At 49.1% G+C, this 19,038-nt stretch overlaps 1 protein-coding gene across 5 annotated transcripts; it reads left to right on the forward strand.

Moving 5' to 3' along the window:
• Nucleotides 1–878: 878 nt before the first annotated feature.
• On the forward strand, nucleotides 879–18,523 carry LOC139060135 (uncharacterized). 5 transcript variants are annotated; one of them, XM_070539041.1, is made up of 3 exons: nucleotides 879–988; nucleotides 15,487–15,804; nucleotides 18,366–18,523. In XM_070539041.1, the coding sequence occupies exons 1-2, from the start codon at nucleotides 977–979 to the stop codon at nucleotides 15,754–15,756; spliced, it is 282 nt and encodes a 93-aa protein (XP_070395142.1). In that variant the 5' UTR covers nucleotides 879–976; the 3' UTR covers nucleotides 15,757–15,804; nucleotides 18,366–18,523. The 5 variants fall into 5 exon arrangements, with proteins under 5 accessions (XP_070395142.1, XP_070395140.1, XP_070395143.1 ...); XM_070539039.1 differs by lacking the exon at nucleotides 879–988 and adding an exon at nucleotides 1,762–1,929; XM_070539042.1 differs by lacking the exon at nucleotides 879–988 and adding an exon at nucleotides 10,545–10,679.
• Nucleotides 18,524–19,038: the final 515 nt, after the last annotated feature.

Below are 19,038 nucleotides of genomic sequence, written 5' to 3' on the forward strand. Positions count from 1 at the left end.
GTTTCATTGATTCGTAGCATTCACGTTCGGCGATCCCTTTTCGTTCCAGTAGGGCAGCGCGTGCCTCAGGAATTTAAGCTGCATAACGAGACGACGCGGCATCGACGCACTTGCGCTTGCGTTCCTCGAACCTGGCTGGGAGGAGAAACATATTGCGGCGAGTCATTTTGGTTGGAACCGGTCCTGTAGAGTGGCGTGGAGACCCTACGGAGCTCCTGTCGTGTCTAGGGCACGCTGCGACCTAAGAGCAGACTCAGACACGCCAGTTGAGAGACGCAGGGCAAAAAGCCCCCGGGTTTATTCCTGCCTTGCTTATGTATACCGGCAGCTGCTGATAAGGCACGTACATGTGCTGTGTTCCCTCAGTTGCGCACAACCGTGTGCACACAAGCCACAGTGACGCCGCAGCTCCCAAGGCGCTCTGGAGCGGGAAGAAGCGAGCCTCTCTTCAACAGAGAGCCCTGACTTCATTCACTTGCGCCTAGGGCGTCTAGCGTCAATCCTCGCCTAAATTGCGAACGCCTAGGAATGTAAAAATGTAAAAAATGGAAATGTAATGGAGGCTTTCCAGGAAGAGCTTCTCAATGTAAAAAAAAATGCCATTTGTGGGAGAACACCGGCGAACTTTTCAGGGAAACCGAGTGCGGTTGTGTCAAGCCATAAGTGACCTGGCATCATAAGTGACCATAAGTTAGATCTGGCATCTGTCATTGGAATCGACATCGAAGATCAACAACAATCGGGAGATGTGGCCGGCGTGGTAGGTGCCTGAAATGTCTTCTTGAACTTGAAAAGGAAAGTATCTACGTGAAAGCAACATGAAGCTGGGAAAAAAAGTGCCCCCAGGTTTCGTTGGTAGAGCCATTTGAACAAGGATGAAGTCACACTGGATTCAATTTCCAGGGTCGAGTAGAAAAAAATTTCCACTGTGGATCATTCATTCGGAAGAAACTGTATTGGTTGTTATTCTTGCGTCATGCTACTTCAGGTAAGTACACGCTTTCCTTTTCCCGAACCTTCCTCAAACTGGCAGATTTTCGCAAGATTCACTTAGGCGTCGTTAGAAATTTTAGTGCAGCGATGCCGACTGCAGCCTCACGCGATGTATTGGGGCCATGCGGCTGGTGCAAATAAAAGGCTATTTTCAGCAAGCTGAGCAAGGTGACAAGGATGCTGTTATCCGGGCCCGAATACCACAGAGTGCTGGCTCAATTGCATACTGTCAAAACGGTTTCACGTGGTTTCCGAACCTTTCCGAGTGTGTAGTGTCACTGCCGCTACACTTCTGCTCTTATCAAACGACTGCTTGTACCGCATCTTCTGCGCGGCTCGTTGACTTCGAAGTAAGGATAGTATATTTTATGTAAATCGCCGTCGATGTCGTCGACGTCGACCCAGTATACCATTCGTTGTGAGCGTCGGCGTAAAGATGTATGAACTACGGCGTTATTGATTATGCATACAACGTAAGCTCACGGAGACAGCGACGTAAAGGGCAAGATATAGTCCGGCGTAACGCGCGCGCGCGGCCACGCGCGGCGCGGTTAAGCGACGTCGGTGAAAAGCGCGCACTCTACAGTCCGGCGTCCCGGCGTAGCCGACGTGCTTAGGCGCGCTTGGCGAGCACAATGCCGCCGGCGCGGAGATAGAGCGTGTTCTATTTCACGCGGCTGCCGCTAGACCAGAATGCTCTGCGCGCTGCAGCGGCAGCGAGCAGGAGGCAGAATGGCGGCCTGCGGCGCGCGTACTGACAGTGCGGCTGTGGTTTTTTCAACATCCGTGTGGGATGACAGCGCGAGTGAGGACGCCTGCTTGAAGCGATTTGCAACCTTCCATGTGTATACGATGTGAAACGCATGGACTACCGCGACACAGAGCGCAAGAACAACGCGTGGGAAGCTATACGAAAGCAGTGTGGTCTCGCCACAGGTAAGCTGCATTTCGCAGCTCCTGTACTAGCTGGTGGTAGTCGCCGAGTTGAGGGCGCTTGTCGAATAGCTTTCGCATGTACATACATGGTCCGCTTCCGCTTTTGACGTAGCCGAAGTACTAGCAATATGAGTGCGATGTTCTGGCTGTCAGGCACGGCGGCCGCATTTCGATGGGGGCGAAATGCGAAAAACACCCGTGTGCTTAGATGTAGGTACACGTTAAAGAAGCCCAGGTCAGAAAGAAAGTGGTTTTCGCACGTAAAACCTTGTTTTTTTTTCTGGCTGTCAGGACAAGTTAACGCCATCCCGCAAAAGTTTTCATTTTAGCGCACAAACAGCGCGCGGAACGAGAAGCGCGCGCGCTACCCGAACGACGCGCATGCGCCATGTAAACAGCTGTTCGCCGCGGCGGTGAAGTTGCGCTCCCGGACGCACAGATGGCGCTAGCCTCGAGCTGCGCGCGCACGCCGAACTCTAGAGGAAGCAAATTTGTTGCACCCCTGGCGTCGCTAGCGCAGCGTATCCGACTTCGCCTGCCGCGGCCTGGCGCGCCGAGAACGCCGGACTATATCTTGGCCTTAAGAGAGCGTATAATGCCCAAACTGGTTGCACACTTTACGAAAGCACCCGTGAAAAGCGTCGGTGTGAACACGACTTTTCCTTTACAAGGCTCAGAAGAAAAAAAAAACGAGCTAAGTCTCATGCAGCGAGCAATGCCGGCATCTCGCGCGCTGTCAACGCCGCACTGCTTTCCGACAAGTGCAGCGCGACCCAGTTACACACGGCGACGGCGTTCGCATAGTGTACGCATGCGCGACTTGGCCTTTCGACGCGCTTCGGCAACGGGTGGTGGTGGTGGCGGTTGCACTCTGGCCGCAGCAGCGGTGGCCTTGCGCAAGAGACGAGGCGCGCGGGCCGTCGGAATCTGAAAGCAAAATGATCAATGGAAGCTCGAGGTAAAAAACGCATTACTGAGCGCCGTGTCGCGCCGCCCGAACGAAGCGTGGATGCACGGAAGAAGAGCGGGAAAATGTGTCGCGCGCGCGCGTGAACGGTGCGGGGAACGATGCGCCGAACGTTGAAAGCCCGAGGCCTGGAAGATTGTCGTTGGTTGCGAATGGAGCGCCGAGCAAAGGAAAGAGATGCGGCAGTGAGATCGGCCAGAGGGGCTGTCGGAAGTGCGAGTTGCGACAGCTCGGCGTTTGCCCGGGCACCCGGTCGTTTCCCCTCCACGTGCGTGAGCCCTCACCGCCGGGTGTGTATAGGCGGGAAAACGCTTTCTTTTTTTTTTTCTATAACCCGTTATTCGCATATTGATCCGCAGGAAGCCGATTACGGTTTCCCGCGCAGCCGGAGAAAGTGAGGAAGAACAAAGCGAATGCGTAGAGTTCCGAGTCATAAAAAAGGAGATTTTCGACTGGCGTTGGCGCCTGTCATCCGCAGCTCCAGTTACGAAAGCCGCGGTGCGGCTTGCGTCAGTACAGCAAGGACCTGCGGGAATCCTGAGGGTCACGAGCGCGTGAGGCACCCCGTGACACCAAGGCCGTCGCCACACGACGGGACCAGGTTCTTGGAGTAGCAATGGAATCGCGTGGCAATCCTCGTGATCTGATATTGAGATGCGCTCGACAGTTAGCGAATTTGCAGGCGCAGAGAGAGAGAGAGAGAGAGAAGTTTAATGATACGAAATGCAGAGAGGTCAGCCTGAGGTATATTCCTCTAGCCAGCTACTCGGAGTTAGGGGAAGGGGAAGAGGGAAAGAAAAATCGAAGAAAGAGGCGCATGATGGGTGACAATGACGACAGAAGGAAGATGTAGAACATATGGCAAGCAATTTGGCATGCTCAAAGCCTACAATCCAGGCCCGTAATTTTAAAAAGTTCAGTAACGCCTGTATGGCCTTGAAACTCGATTGAGCGTCTGGCCGAGGACCTAAATAACGTCCTCCGACAACGGTGGGCTGCCGAGACGCGTAAGGTCGTTGTCCAACTTTTCACGCTCTTCCACGTACTTGAGGCAATCACAAAGCACATGACCTATAGTCTCAGTTACATTGCATACCTCACAGTGTGGAGACTCGGTGCGTCGCATGAGGTGCACGTATCCTCACGCAAACCCCAGCCTTAGTCTGTGCAGAAGACTGGCACAGCTGCGTTGAATTTTTGGTGGTAGCCTATAATTCATGGTAGGGTCCAATCTCTGGAGTCGTCTGTGGCGATTATCCGGATTGTCCCAGTGCTGTGCTGTTCGTTGCCGTGTATACCACAGTGACTGGGAATCCACTGAAATGTGATGTGGTGGCCGTTTTCTTGCGCTAAAGTGTAGAGCTCGGCAGTTTGAAAAGCCAACACTCTGTAAGCGCTTTCTTTCAACACCAATCTAAGTAGTTGCAGAGCCGATTTTGCGTCACTGAAGACTGTCCATACTTGAGGAGGCTGTCGCGAAATATATTGAACGGCCTCTCTAATTGCCACTAGTTCCGTAGATTTTGTAGTCGTCTCGTTACAGAGACGAAACCGTCGAATGACTTGATGCGCAGGCACGACGAAAGCCGCACCAGACGCATACGACGAGACCGATCCGTCTGTATACACGCTCACCGAGGAGTCATATTCTTTCGACATATATTCAAGTGTTAAATATCTGAAGCCGACGGTAGGTATTCGCGATTTTTTTTTTTTTGAAATTCCTGGAATGGATAGACGTACCGGTATTTTGGACATTACCCATGGGGGCATACGTGGAAGGTCAGCCGGGGCAAAGTATGCTGGTATGGCAGGTTCTTGGCATTTAACGGCTCTTGAAAAGGTGGAGTCCGGCCGTATGTAGGGAAGTGTCGATAAGGGATGGCGTCTATGACGGCACAGTAGTCGCAGGAATATTCGAAGAGGTTCGCATCGTAGATAGGCAGGTAAAGGGGGGACGCGAGCCTCCTCAATTGTTCCGTGGGTTGAGGTGCAACGTGGAACACCGAGACATGTTTTCAGAATCTGTGCCTGGGCACTTTCCAGCGTACACAAACATGACGGGCTCATACTTGATAAAACTGGCAGGCTATACCGAATGTAAGCGACGCAGAGGGCCTGGTACCGCCGGAGTAGCGAAGGTTCAGATGGACCCCACTTCATACCGGCCAGAAAGCGAAAAACTTGAGCAAGCCCAGTTAATTTTTTCTTTAGCATTACCACATGTTTCGACCATGAAACACCGCGGTCAATGACAACGCCGCGGTATTTGTGGTGGGTGATATATGGGGTGGCATTTCCATTGATCATAATTGGACACCAACACATAAGCTTCCGTGTGAACACTATCGCAGCGCACTTACCTGGGGCCAGTTGCAGTCCTTGGCACTGCAGGTACTGAGACGTTAAAGAAACAGCTCGCTGCAATCTGGCACGGATTTGCGGTCGCGTGACTGCGGATGCCCATATGCATGTCGTACTGTACCAGAAATTATTTCCGCAAGGCCAATAAGGGCAACATTGAAAAGAGTCGGGCTGAGAACTGCTCCTTGAGACACTCCACAGACCACGGCGTGTCTTGTCGTTACGCCATCATTCGTGGACATGAAGACTGTGCGACCATCAAGATAATTTTCAATCCACATGTAGAGACGGCCGCCGATGCCCAAATTACTGAGCGCATCAAGAATGGCTTCGTGCAGTACATTGTCATAAGCTCCTTTCATGTCTAAGAAAACTGCTCCTCCAAGTCAGTGTCGCTTTTTTTCGTGTTCGATCGTGGACACGAGATTAATGACCCCATCTATTGCAGACCGGCCACGTCTAAATCCGGTCATCATTTCAGGATAAAGCTCATTCCTTTACATGAACCGTTCTAATCCAGTGAGCACCTTCTGTTCCATCACCTTACCGACACAGCTAGCAAAAGCTACTGGCCGGTAAGATGATATTTCGTAAGGCGATTTTCTTAGGAGGGCCACCAAACGGCTGGTTTTCCACTGCTTCGGGACTGTACTGGATGACCACGTGGCATTATAGTACGACAGCAGGACTTTCCGACCTTCCACACCAAGGTGGAACAGAGCAGTGTATAAAATACTGTCAGGTCCAGGTCCAGGTCCAGGTCCAGGTCTCGACGCAGCAAGTGCAGCTTCCAATTCCGGCATCGTGAAAGGAAGGTCAAGACGATCATGTTTAGGAGGTACCACGGGTCGATCCAATGTTGGACATGCTGAAACATAGGTACGGGTGACTCTCTTACAGAAGTCTTCGGCAACCTGCACTTCCGTCACAGATTGGTGAAGTGCTAGAGCACGGAAAAGATGTTTTTGCTGAGGAGGGGCACGAAGACTTCGTACTATCTGCCAGATCCTAGAAAGTGGCTTTCGAGGATCCAGAGACGAACAGAAGGTCCTCCACCGTTGTCTCCCCATATTTTGAAGGTGACGCCGTATTTTTCGTTGAGCTCGTCGACATAAGACAAGGTCTAATGGCGATTGAGTTCGCCTAACCTTTCTTTCCGCTCTACGACGGATCGCTCGGAGCCGTTCATATTCAATATCAATCGCCGTTCTGGATGTAGGTGCACTGATGAACTTAGTTGTCTTCTGCACTGATGATACAATGATGTCCTCTATATCAGATGGTGAAGTGATGTCTCCGCAGTACTCTTCGACAGATGTACAGAATGTGCACCAATCAGTGCAGCGTACAGCAGATGCAGTTGATTGCACAAACCACTTCATATGCACATATGCTACCGCTGTTCTTCGAGTGAAGCCTGTTTTTGAGGGCACAAGTTCGCCCAATAAAACGCTCGTTTCGTTAATCACAGTTTTGCTGCCTTCTTAACCGTCACTACCACGTGACAATATAACACTCAGTAGAACACCGGATCAATAAAAAATATACAGTCCAACAGTACATGAGTCGCAAAGTTCTGTGCATTAGTTCAGTCCACGTACGCATATATAAAGTCAGATGTTTTGAACAGCCAAAACACACAACACATGTAATACACTGCAAGTACAGACCAGAATTATACATATTGCGTAAAAGTTGCGATCACCACATAAACCTATTATGAATCACGAACAACGTTTACGTAACTCATTTAGCGTATTCGGATCATCTTATACTTAATATTTTCCCAAAATGTTGGTGTCCTCTAAAGACTTTTTCAGAGCAAGAAGTGCTCTTTTTTGAAGGCCCGCAGTTGGCCATGGGCCAAGTATCTTTTTTAGAGTGAATGGTCTTCTGTCTAACAGCAATAAATTTGCTTGCAGTGCCCTTCTTTGTGTATCGTATTTCGTGCACTCGAGAAGAAGATTATGCACAACTTCGTCTGGATGGCCACAAGAACACTTAATATGGCTTGCCTCGCAATCGCATCGTGCTTGTGGCACGTGAAGCGCCAGCATTTAATTAATTTAAATGCGAAAATAATCAACGTACCCGCTCGCTCGCCGAAACCGCAGGGCTCCCAACGTTGCGTCACAGAGAAACGGCTGCAAGGAAGCGACGATGTCGGGCTCCGCTGCCTGCTTATTCCGGTCACGAACCACCACCGCACGTGTTCCTTTCAGCAGCGCAAGCGAGACCGATTGCTCGCGCGAATTACGCGGCCAACGACTGCCTCGCTGCCCTTTGACCGCAATCGCTTTCTTCGTTGGCAACGCGCTAGGTTGAATGCGCTGTTCGGTCACGCGTGAAACGATTAACAGTCGGGTAGTCACGTGGGTTTGTATACTATTTCGTGGTCTTTCTTTTCGACGCGAAATAAAAAAAAAATGTGTAGTAAGTAACTGTAAAATTAATATTGCTGGATCAGACGTCTCTTGTAACGTTACACAGCTTTCACATTCGAACCGGTTCCTTAAATTTACTGTTTGCTAAGTTGCCCTTGACTAATAAGTACTGACACAACATAAAGTAAGAGAGACTTACTTTATCTAATGGCAAGCAGCAACGCTTCTAGTCGCGTCCTCTGTTGGTGCCCCGCAGCAGATGTTTAAACATTTGCCCAAGGTAAATGGGACACCCTGTATCTATAACCTTTGGTGTGCACAAACTCAGTTTTCTAGTCAAAAGTTTAAAGGAAATCTAAGAAGCGGATGGAGTAGCGCCGTTTATGTCCACGGCGAAACAGCGGAACGCTTATTTTATCATTTCCGAGTAAACACCAAAGCTCGCTGATCCAGGCTGCCGATGTGTGAACGAGGTCGCTAAATGAACAGCGTTAATATTGTGACCTGAAGTAGCTAGGACATTACGTGTGATCGTAATCAACTTACGCGATCGATATTACGGCAGCTTTTTCCCCGTCAATTGTCGAGTTAATCGTCGAAGTGGTCCTTCTGCGCAGCATTACGCTGAACCTTAACTATCTGTTCCTGGTATCTCGCTTTCTTGAGGCGTCTGTCGAACACTTCGTCAGAAAGCCCCACGTGGTCCAACGAATGGTCGGGTGGTGCCTTGCACCTTGCGCTGCGCCTGGACCACGTAATTTGGTCGCACGCGTTCCACCTAGTTACGCGTTGCATGTCCCGGCGAAGCTTTCGTGATACTACGCCTTGTGGGCGTAAGTGCGGAAAGCGCCGCGTGTCCTTCAAGGTGGGTGGAGCAAAGCGAATGTGGGCCAAACGAACGATTGTGCTCAGGGAGACGGCGTAAGAAAGCGTTCGGGGACGCGGTAATCAGATGAGAATTCGTGACTTATCTTTCGAGAGAAGAAGTTGTTGCCCGGCATGGCGGCTTCACAAAGATATGTCATTGGTTGCGGATGACGTGTGCCTTTGCCCCGAGGCAGTCGTACTTGCGCCCTAGTTTCCGGAGCTTCAGGAGCGCTCTCTCGCGTAATGCATTCCCACAGGCTCTGAGTCACACACCCATCCCTCAGAAACCTTCCAGCCTGCTGGCATGCCTTTTCCGTTTTCTTTTTGTTTTTACTTCTAACTTTTAGCGAAGTACGATACCAAGGGTTCACTTTTACAATTTGCAAATATGTCGACGTATATTTTCCGGCGCCGCGTGTCTGCGTATTGAATGGCAAAACTGCATCTCAATGAAGCGCCCTGCCACATAATATTTTGCTTCACAAATTTGCAGGAAATAGTTTGGCTAGAATGTCGTTGTGTATCTGCAAATACATCAATAAATTCAAGTGTTGAACACGCCAAGTAGAACAATCTGTAAATTAAGCGGACTCTTCAGTTGAGCTATTGGGCTGACACCACCCATAAGTTAGAACTGGAACCTGCTACGCCGTCATTTATATCGTTGGCAGATAAACGGTAGTAGCCTAGCATTGGGTGAGGGAACAAACGCAGATTGGGTGAGGGAACAAACGCGAGTTAATGACATCTTAGTTGAAATCAAGAAAAATAAATGGGCATGGGCAGGACATGTAATGAGGAGGGAGGATAACCGATGGTCATTAAGGGTTACGGACTGGATCCCAAGGGTAAGGAAGCGTAGCAGGGGGCGGCAGAAAGTTAGGTGGGCGGATGAGATTAAGAAGTTTGCAGGGACGGCATGGCCACAGTTAGTACATAACCGGGGTTGTTGGAGAAGTATGGGAGAGGCCTTTGCCCTGCAGTGGGCGTAACCAGGCTGATGATGATGATAATGAGCCTAGCATGCCTCGCACACGTACCAGTGCAAGCCTGGTCACATTAACAATGGGCTGGAATGCTCCCATCAATGATCGACGACCCAGGAAGCCCCTCCCCCCCCCCCCCCCCCACTCCCCCTCCGTATTCGCCAGTGCATGCTATAGCAGTCTAGTTCTCACTCTGTCGAGATAACAACTTCTAGGCTTAACCATCAGGCCTCATAGATTTCACATTAAAGTGTCCAAAACATTTCAAGCCTCGTTCGCTCTTCAACTTTACGGCTGTGCTGAAATCCTATAGTCTTCGTTACAGCGGGCCTTCTCGTCGGGGTCGACCATGAAGCTAAACATTATGCACGCTAGCATTTTTGTGAGAAGCCAGAGCCCTCGCCAGTTGTCGCTTTTAGCCAGCCGTTCCTCATACTCTGTGAACCGAAATTAGCAGCAAACAAACAAACTAGCAATGCGCTTTCTCGATTCGAAATTTCCTCTCTGCGCCCACAAACCGCGCTCTCGAGAAAGCGAGAGGCGGAGAAAGTGACGGAATTCTTTTAAAAAAAAAGCAAAAAGTGGAATCCTCATGCACTGACTGTAAGCAAGGGCGCGAGAGTTATTTAACGGTGCACGCACAACGGCACGCACTCGCGGTGATAGCGGGAAGTTCCCTTTTTTTTTTTTTTTTGCCCGCACTCACACAGTCGCCGCCCTTCGCCTCACAGCATGCAGTCTTATTTTTGGATCCAGAGCCGTTCCCGGTGATCGACAAGCCTTGCGCCTCATGCGAGATGCATGTCGCCATGCGAACACAGTCGCGCATGGCACGACGACCCACATGCGCGGCGACTGTCGAGCCCTCGCTTCCTCATTCACGCGATCACCACGCTTCAACGATCCCGCGAGTGTGAAGTGGTGGACGCGCATACCGTGGTCACGCACACCCTCTCCGTTTCACCGATTCGCACTCACACAAACAAGCCCGCGACACACACACATACAGTGCCTTCGCTCATCATTTGCATCAACTTCTTCTCGTCCTCTTGAGTCTTCGTATATAAGAGAACTCCGCGTTGAAACGCTCGAGCCAAAGAGCGCGCCACATTTCACCGTAGATCTCCGTAAACTTGTTCATCCTAGTCCCATCCAGCTTCTTGCAGATACACCATGAAGGCCGTGAGTACCTCAAAAAAAACTTTTTTGCTCACTTGTTTCTTGTTGAAGCAAACTGAAGCCTTTTGAGAACTGTTTAGAAGCCGTTGTGGGACGTAGCCGGGCCTGTCGCTGCACCGCGACCTAGAACCGTCCATGGGTTCGGCTGATATAAACGACTAGTGATTGACAAGGACGAAGTTCACTACTGTCCTAAGCTTTTGAGTTCTGAACACCAGGCTTGTCACAGGCAAGTTTCATTAAAGCGCAGTGATAGATAGTGTCACTCGCGGAGAGTGGCTTCAAGATCAGTGACAAAAAATGCACGGGAATGCAGATGTTGCAGCTGGCGAGTTCTGGTGGGAAGCTTCGAGGAAATTTTAGTGAACTGAGTTTTAAAGTTGTCGCCACATGTTCCGACACCATACGCCTTTTCGTAAATGGATGGCTGTGTTCGCATCCTGCACAATGTCGCCAGTATACAAGTAAAACATGTTGTTTGGCTAGTTGGTGCATTGTATTAAGAAAAAACCAGCCAAAAAAAAAGACGCACACCGGGAACATACAAGAAGATGAGAAAGGCATTCTAGCAAAACACGTTGTTGGGCTAGTACGTGCATTGTACTAAGAAAAAACCAGCCATAAATAAGGACGCGCACAGGAAACATACAAGAATTATGTATTGTGAAGTATGTATAAGTTCTTGTATGTTTTCTGTGTGCAACTTTTTTTTCCTGGTTTTTTTCTTCGTATAATACAAGGACTGTGGAATCTGACGGAACATTTTGTGGGCATACCACAAGCGCAATAGCTGCAAATGCGACAGGTTGCACACAAGCTCCTGGTGGTACCATTTTTGTATAACTTCAACGCTAAATTCTGGAGCAAGATTACTCCCTTTCTGTTAGGTTGAAATTGATCCCTATGTTATGATTATTTACTTGAAGTGTTTAACACGGATGGCATCGCCACTTTCGTTTTCAAAGAGACCAGGTGGCAATAAATCACGAGCTTATTTGTCATGTAGGTATGATACTATCGCGGATGTTTATACCGATTGAAAGGCCATACGGCCTCTTTGTCTCTCTTCATGGTCAGTTAGAACAAGTGCGAGATCTTGCAAAAAGTTGCGCAAACCAAACAGTGCGTAGACCACGGACTAAAACAGTTAGAAATAAAGCAATTTCTTCCCTAGATAAGAGTATATTTAAACGTATAGAGTGAAGCGTTTGCTTTTTTTTTTACTCCCCCTGCGCAGGGTAGCAAACGATACATTGTAATCTGGTTACTCCTGGACTTCCCTTTATTTCCCTCTCTCTCTCTTGAAAAATAATATAAGGAAATAAATTTTATACTTGCGTGAAGGTGAACATGCGCGCAAAGAGCGAAACGGTGTCGGTCTCAGAATTCCCCCTTGAGTGTCGCTGCAATGCTGTGTGGCTCAAACTTGCCGTAAACTCTCAACAAATACAGCCCTATGAGTCGAGCCTGGAGTTCATGGCTCAATGCAGCCCTATGCGACTCCCTGTCTTTCTTTTTATTATAATTATTAAATTTATGTGTATGAGAGATTGGCATCATAGGTGGCACTGGCTACGCCTTCTCGCTCATGCATACTTCTGCACAAATGAAAGCAGAAAAGTTCAAGCTGCACCAGAACCACCACCATCGCAAGACGTCGGGTTGAGTTCGGCCACAACCGCGTAGGTCTGCATGTATTTGAAATAGACGGCATAATGTTTCATACGCGTGCCCTGTACGTTTCTATCTCGTCAGCTGATGGATTAAATAATATTGTCCCTCTACATGCATCTAACAGACGACGCGCTAATTAATGCAAAACGAAGAGCTAAAGGACAATATCCAGCGAAGCTCGTATCGTGCCATTCTCGTATCCGAGATACTCCTCGTTTTACGCCTGTGGCGTTTCATAATGCAACGCGAGCGCTCCCATGCGACATGCAAAAGCGCACATGCGGAGCGTGCCAGCAACCTCTGATTTGTGTCTTCATCGCAAGTTGCTCTTCTTCACCGAGCGCAGATATCGCACCGATAAGAAACGCATCCATGGGGCTCCAGCGGCGTTTGCCATTCGCTGAAATAATCAATGAGCAATCGTTCGTTCTTAAGTCGGCCAAAGGGAAGGCCAACGCTAACCTCTTAATATGTCAATTCACCGCTCTCAGCTCGTTTCGCTGCGCGTGTCCGACTAATCTGACCCGATTTGTCACTTGTCGAGCCGCGGTGTTCTCCCTCGAAGCGCTGACTCAGCTTGCGTGCCGAACCCTCCGACGGTCGCTAGCGCCGCCGACGTTGGCGTTAGCGAAGGGAGTCCGCCAGGGGCCTCTCGAACAAGGATAGGCCGATCGGCGTCGATCTTCCTCCCAGTCTCCTCTCAGGAGCCTTGGAAAGCCGCGCGGTAAATCAAGCTCGTCTGCCTTAGGCCAGTGCGGCGAGAACGGAGCTTCCCCGGTGCACAGTCGCCTCGTGCTCGCCGAGATCGACGCTAACCCGCGACACCGTTTCCGAGATATCGCATCTCGATGCACGCCCGCTCGAGCGGAACGCTCCGGCGCCGAGCACTCTGCAGCGGGAGACAACGCCGGTGTACCAGAATATATATCGGGACGTTTCCCTGATTCACGCTGCAGTCTTTTCACCTACCCGAAGCGATACAGCGCTAAGGTCATCTTCGTTATCGCCATGCGTCTTTCACTCATGCTCCAGCAACGCAAGCTTTTTAACCAGGCAACTCAAACGGTGTAAATTACGGTTCCGAAAAAGACGCTACAGGTGACGCAGGTAGTCCAGTTTAGTCCCTTCTCGTTCTGCTGCTGTTAGTTAAAACGCCCGTAACTTCAAGATTCCAAAGGCCCTGACGGGCAGTAGGTAAAACTTCCAGTACTTTGTGAAAATGGGCAGAGAACTCGGGGAAAGAAGTCCAATGGCATGTAGGTGTGCGTGCGTGTAGACCAGGGGGTGTTTTCACAATTATAACCCCGGTATAGAGACATCAGACGGCGACGCTTGTCGTATCGTTGGCGCTGCAGAAGGATTTGGCGCCTATGGCGATGTGACGATAACTGCCAGGGGCTGCATGAATGGAGTACATGAATAAGCAGCTGGTAATAGTACCGACAGAGAGCACCACACACACGGTTTCACAAAGCCGTCTGACAATTGAGCTGGAAACTGAAGGTAGCATTCGGCTTAGTTGCTTCCCATTCTGTCGAGCTTGTTATTTTTTTTGCGACCCTTATTTGAAAACACGTGGAACTGTGTTAAGTGATAACAGATTACTTCAACCAGCAAAAACGGGACGCCGCCTTATTTCGTCGTCAAGCTGCACAGGAGACGTCACGAGGGGCTCAAGATTCAGCAGTCATCATGAATCCTGGCGGGTTTTCTCATTTCATTTAGTTAAATATCCTTCTGTTAACCTTCACATGAATGAGCTCGCCAGGCAAATCGCGACGTTGGCATGCAGTTTCTGGTAAGAAAAAATATTTATCTTAAGATTATTGTTCTGGTTTCACAAGGCATCACTTTCCTATCAATTGGGAACAGACGAGGCAAGAGCGCCATGTCTTGTCATCTGACGACGGTGCAGGAAAGCTCCGATGGATGTGCGGCGCGACTATTCACCGAGTACAGCTTGCTGACGACGCAGCATAGTGAGGCTGTTTGCACTGAATCGTCGTCAGCCCACGAGTCCAGTGCCTTAGAACTTCATCAAAACAAGCAGAGTTCTGTGCAACGTGTTCCGGGTGAACCGCGCTGAGGGGACGCAGCCCGTTCAGCAGCGGATGTGCAGCGGTCGCAAATAAGTAACTTTTTCCAGTTAGCATTGTTTGTATCATGCAAAACATTGTATACTTCATATCGCTTTAATGTATAAAATTTTAGCTAACATTTTAGCTGCTAACTGTGTGCTCGAAGTTCGGAATCTCTATCGGCACCAATTCGAGAACGCTTACAAAAAGGGACGTGTCGAAGCCAGCATATAGTCTTCTTTATTATTTTCTCAAAAGTAAACGCCGTATCATTCGCAAAAATAGGAGCATTGCCCTCTTAAATTACTTAACATTCATTATACAAAATGTGCGTTAAGGAATAGGAGGGAGTGGCAAGAAAAAGAGAAGAGGGTAAGGGAGGAGAGGGAGGACGAAACGCTCAGCAGCCGCACCGGGTGCCGGGATGCCGAGTGACGCCACTGCCAGGATTTCTTCAACCACGAGAAGGAATGGGCCCACGCGTGCACCATCTTATGTTGCATCATTGCATCCATCACTGCATTCAGGACACAGTGAGACACATCGTTGGAGCGCGAATTTTCGCTTATTTTCCTAGATTGAGAGACGCCGAACCTAAGGCTACATCTTGCACGAGTGATAAACTGGTGGCTTTGAATGTGGTCCGACGGTGATCAGGCGTTTCCATCTTTAACGCACTGCCATCGTTAACGCACTCACTGCACACCCAATACTCGCTTAGTTTATTAGTATTTTCACTCTTAAACTCACTTTCTGCTAGTTGATGAGCACCCTTACATCGACGATCGATCACCACGAGATGCTTCAAAACTCCCGTAGCCTGTTCGTTTTTTTTTTTTCTCTCTTATTTCCTATCCCGCGCGAGCTAATTTCGTAAACGCAACGTCAATCCAACGCCAACGCAACGTCAACATCAAGGCAACGCCAAGTTCGTGCACTATGAAGTTGCCACAAAGCGCAGTATACGTTCCCTTCAAGACTGCGTGCTTTCTACGGTCTGCTTTGTTGATGCGTGTACGGCCCCGGCCTCTTCACCTTTATACCCTCTCACCTCGCAGGTGGTGCTCGTGTTCGCCCTCGCCACCGCAGCGTGCGTCTGCGACGCCAGTGTGCTGCCGGCGGCGCCGTTTGTGGCGGCCGCACCACTGGCCGCACCGTATGTCCTGCACCACGCACCGCTGCTTCACCACCCCGTGTTGGCGGCGCCTCCCCCGGCTCCGGCTCCCGTAGTGGCAGCGGCGGCCCTGCCGGCGTACTCCTACACGTACACGTCGCTCGCCCAGACGCACCCCGTTCACGCTGCTCCGTTTCACGTGATCGGAAAGTAAACGACGTCTACCCACGGCTGAGAGCAGGCAATGACGCCGACCGCGCAGGTGAGCGAGTGTTTTGCCGGCAGTAGTCACGGATGCCCGCGACGAAATAAATATTTATCCGCCAAGGTCAATCAATCAATCAATCAATCAATCAATCAATCAATCAACTTTATTTTCTTTGAATAGGAGGAGTACGGGACTAAAAGCTTGAGCAGCTTGACGAGGACCCGACCCCGTTACAGTTGGCAAAACAGCAGGATGACGGTCAGTCGTGCACAAAGAATTCAAATAACTCGACGAATATTACAAAACATCGAGAAACACAAAATTTTGTAACAAAGCGCGAAACAATACAACCCATTTGCATAGGCTTAAAATGGCATGAAGATGAGAAGCAGTGATCGACAAGAAGAGAGACAAAAAAAAAATTGTTATCGCGCTTTTTCCAGGTTCTGGCCGCCTGAAGTAGACACGATACGATTTTTTTCGAGTCAGTTCACCTAAAACAGGAAAGCTATAGCTGTTCAACTTCTCAGGCAATGTCTCACACAATATTTCACAAGATCTGCCACTGTCTAGTACTCCGCTCACGTGACATCTCGCTCGCGCGGGGCACTTTCAATCCCAATCGAACCCGATCAGACTCGAATTTCTCGATCGCGATTGTATCTCTTCCGTCGCTTGCACGAAGGAGCCAATCCCGATAGAAACTCTTGCTCTAAATCGGGTTCGATCACGACCGAAACTGTTCCCGGTGGCACCGGCATAAAACAGTGAATAGGTTGGTTAGACTCAGTTTTCTCCGAACAAGAGTCTTTCTCGACGCGGCCACAGCTTCCTCGCCATCCATGGTGACAGTGAGGAAAGCAGCATCGGCAATTTACTTGCGAGCTAATGTAGCGAATGCTCTTTACATCTCGTCGCTAAAACATACATAGTGGAGACTTTATTGTAGGTTGGTTGAGCTTGAAAAGGGCCACTTCGTAATTTTTTAGAGAATACTACCAGGGTATAAAAATACGTGATTTCGCAAATAGTCTGAGTGATTTGAAAAAAAAATTTTCCTGCACTGGTAAATTTGCGAAGTAAATACTTCCTTGTATTCGATGTCCCGTTTAGAACGTTTGCATTTGAGTGATGTGCTGTTCAGGATAAACTTTGGAAGTCATCGCCGAATTTATACAATTGTACTGCGTAGTATAAGCGCGCTGTCGTTTAAAGACTAATAACTTGGCATGCATGAGTAGTAAGACAGCATACGACAGGTAACTGGGGCTTTTACAGGAATGTATGTTCAGTACATTCTCTCAAGATGAATGGAGTGACTCAACCACTAGTGATCATTCTTTGTTGCAGTTTTCATTTCATAATAAACCTTGCGATAAAATTCACTAACCTTGCATTGTGGCTGCGTGTCATTTCCAAAAAGACCTTGTTAACTCTTACCCAATGCAAGTTCCTTTATTGCTGCACATTTTTAGAGTTCCATCGACTGTTCTGGTGTTCGTGCTGACGCTCAAAGTTTCCAAGAGGGTCTCATGGGAAACACGCCACATCTGACAGACGTTTGATTCTGACATTCCTGGCATTTAGTGGTTCCGATCGAACACCGGAACCCATCTGTCAACGGTGCCTCTGAATTCGCTTGTCTGTACAGTCAGACACAAATTTTACGGGATGCTGTATTTGCGAAAAAAAAAACTGAATTATCTCGAAGCCTGTCTGTAGCGACTGAGAGAACACTGCGAACTTATTCCCACTTAATACACAATGCGCAAGGTTCACATGTCGTGCGGCCTATAAAGGCGTACTTATTCGGCTAAATTTCACCAGTGCAAAATACTTCCTATTTAAATTTAAACAAATAAGATGGGCACTGCGCTCTGTATGCAACCCGTGCGGTAAGACACCCCATTTAAGAGTATCTTGCAGCCTATTCATGTTACAGAGAACAGCTCTAATTTCCTGCTCTGAGGCGACAGTATCGTGCCGCTTCTGGCTCGGGGTGGCATTTACGAAGTCCTACTCGTTCCGCATTAGAATGGGGGATACGCCCATGTGCGACTCTTGCGGAACCACAGAAACGTATGTAGCGTGATCTGGTGCGTTTTGTGTATTTCGGGTCTCTGTGACGTGCACTGTGCAGTTCATTTCATTTCTCTTCATTCCCATCTGGAGTAGCATACTAGGACTACCGCTAGACAAACTCTCTCTCTCTCTCTCTCTCTCTCTCTCTCTCTCTCTCTCTCTCTATGTTACGTTCAGTTTAGTTTATGGCCACTTGATCTTAGTAGCTGGAGTCAAAGTCGAGTCGGCAGCAAACAAAGACGGAGAGCTGTGAACTTCTTGCAGGCAGCCGGAGCGCTTTTCCATCTCTCCCCCTGCTCGCGAGTGCTCGCGGTTATAAAAGAACCCTACGTAATGCTCTCCGCGTGCCCGGATGTTTTCGTCGCCATGTGCCAACCACGGGCCGTTGATAGGCTGCCAGATAGCCGCGTACCGAACTCGGCTGCTGATGGATATCGCGTGTCGTCAGCAATCGGCGGCGCGAACTATCGACTCGACCTTCGACGTGACCGCAACCCTTCTCTTAAGTTGTGGAACTGCCTTTCTCTTTGCAGGGGACTGAGTCCATGTCCAGGAAGGGATCGCAGCTTGCCTGAAAAGCTTCCGCTTGTAGCGGCCATAGCGCTAGGCGGCTCCAAGTGAAGCAAGCTGCGGGATGAGCTTGCGAGAAAAGTTTGGTTAAGTAACGCTACCACGAGCGCAATAAAGACATGCCAACCCATGACTCTAGTGTCTAACTTGACTGCGCCTTCTGGTGCCTTGGTGATGATACTGTCAAAATACTATAGCTACATTACACGCAATTATTATAAGTTTAAATTTCGTTTAAATTTGTGCAGTGGCAGCCATTATGTGCTTTTTTTTATTTGTGAATGTGTCCGTCCGTAAACCATGCTAAAGAAATATCGCCACCTTGTTCGTCATTGTAAGCGTAAAATAAAAATGTAGAATACTGAAACAACAATGAAAAAAGAAGATCGACAGCCAACACATTTAGGAACACTGACCGTGAAAAATCATCGTCGTCGGGCTGTGATAACACGTCGTAGTGACAGTGAAGAAAACAACAACAAAAGCTGGTGAGTCAGGAAACTAACTCTTTATTGGGCGAACCTGTGCGCCACCGCGCAGAAAAGACAAGTGACACTCAAAGTACAACGACTGCCGTGAACACACTCGAAAATCGTCGAAATTTGATTAGCTGGCGAAGCCCGTCGGTTATTTATA

This window comes from Dermacentor albipictus, chromosome 5 (genome assembly GCF_038994185.2).
Source record: "Dermacentor albipictus isolate Rhodes 1998 colony chromosome 5, USDA_Dalb.pri_finalv2, whole genome shotgun sequence".
Taxonomy (NCBI): Eukaryota; Metazoa; Arthropoda; class Arachnida; order Ixodida; family Ixodidae; genus Dermacentor; species Dermacentor albipictus.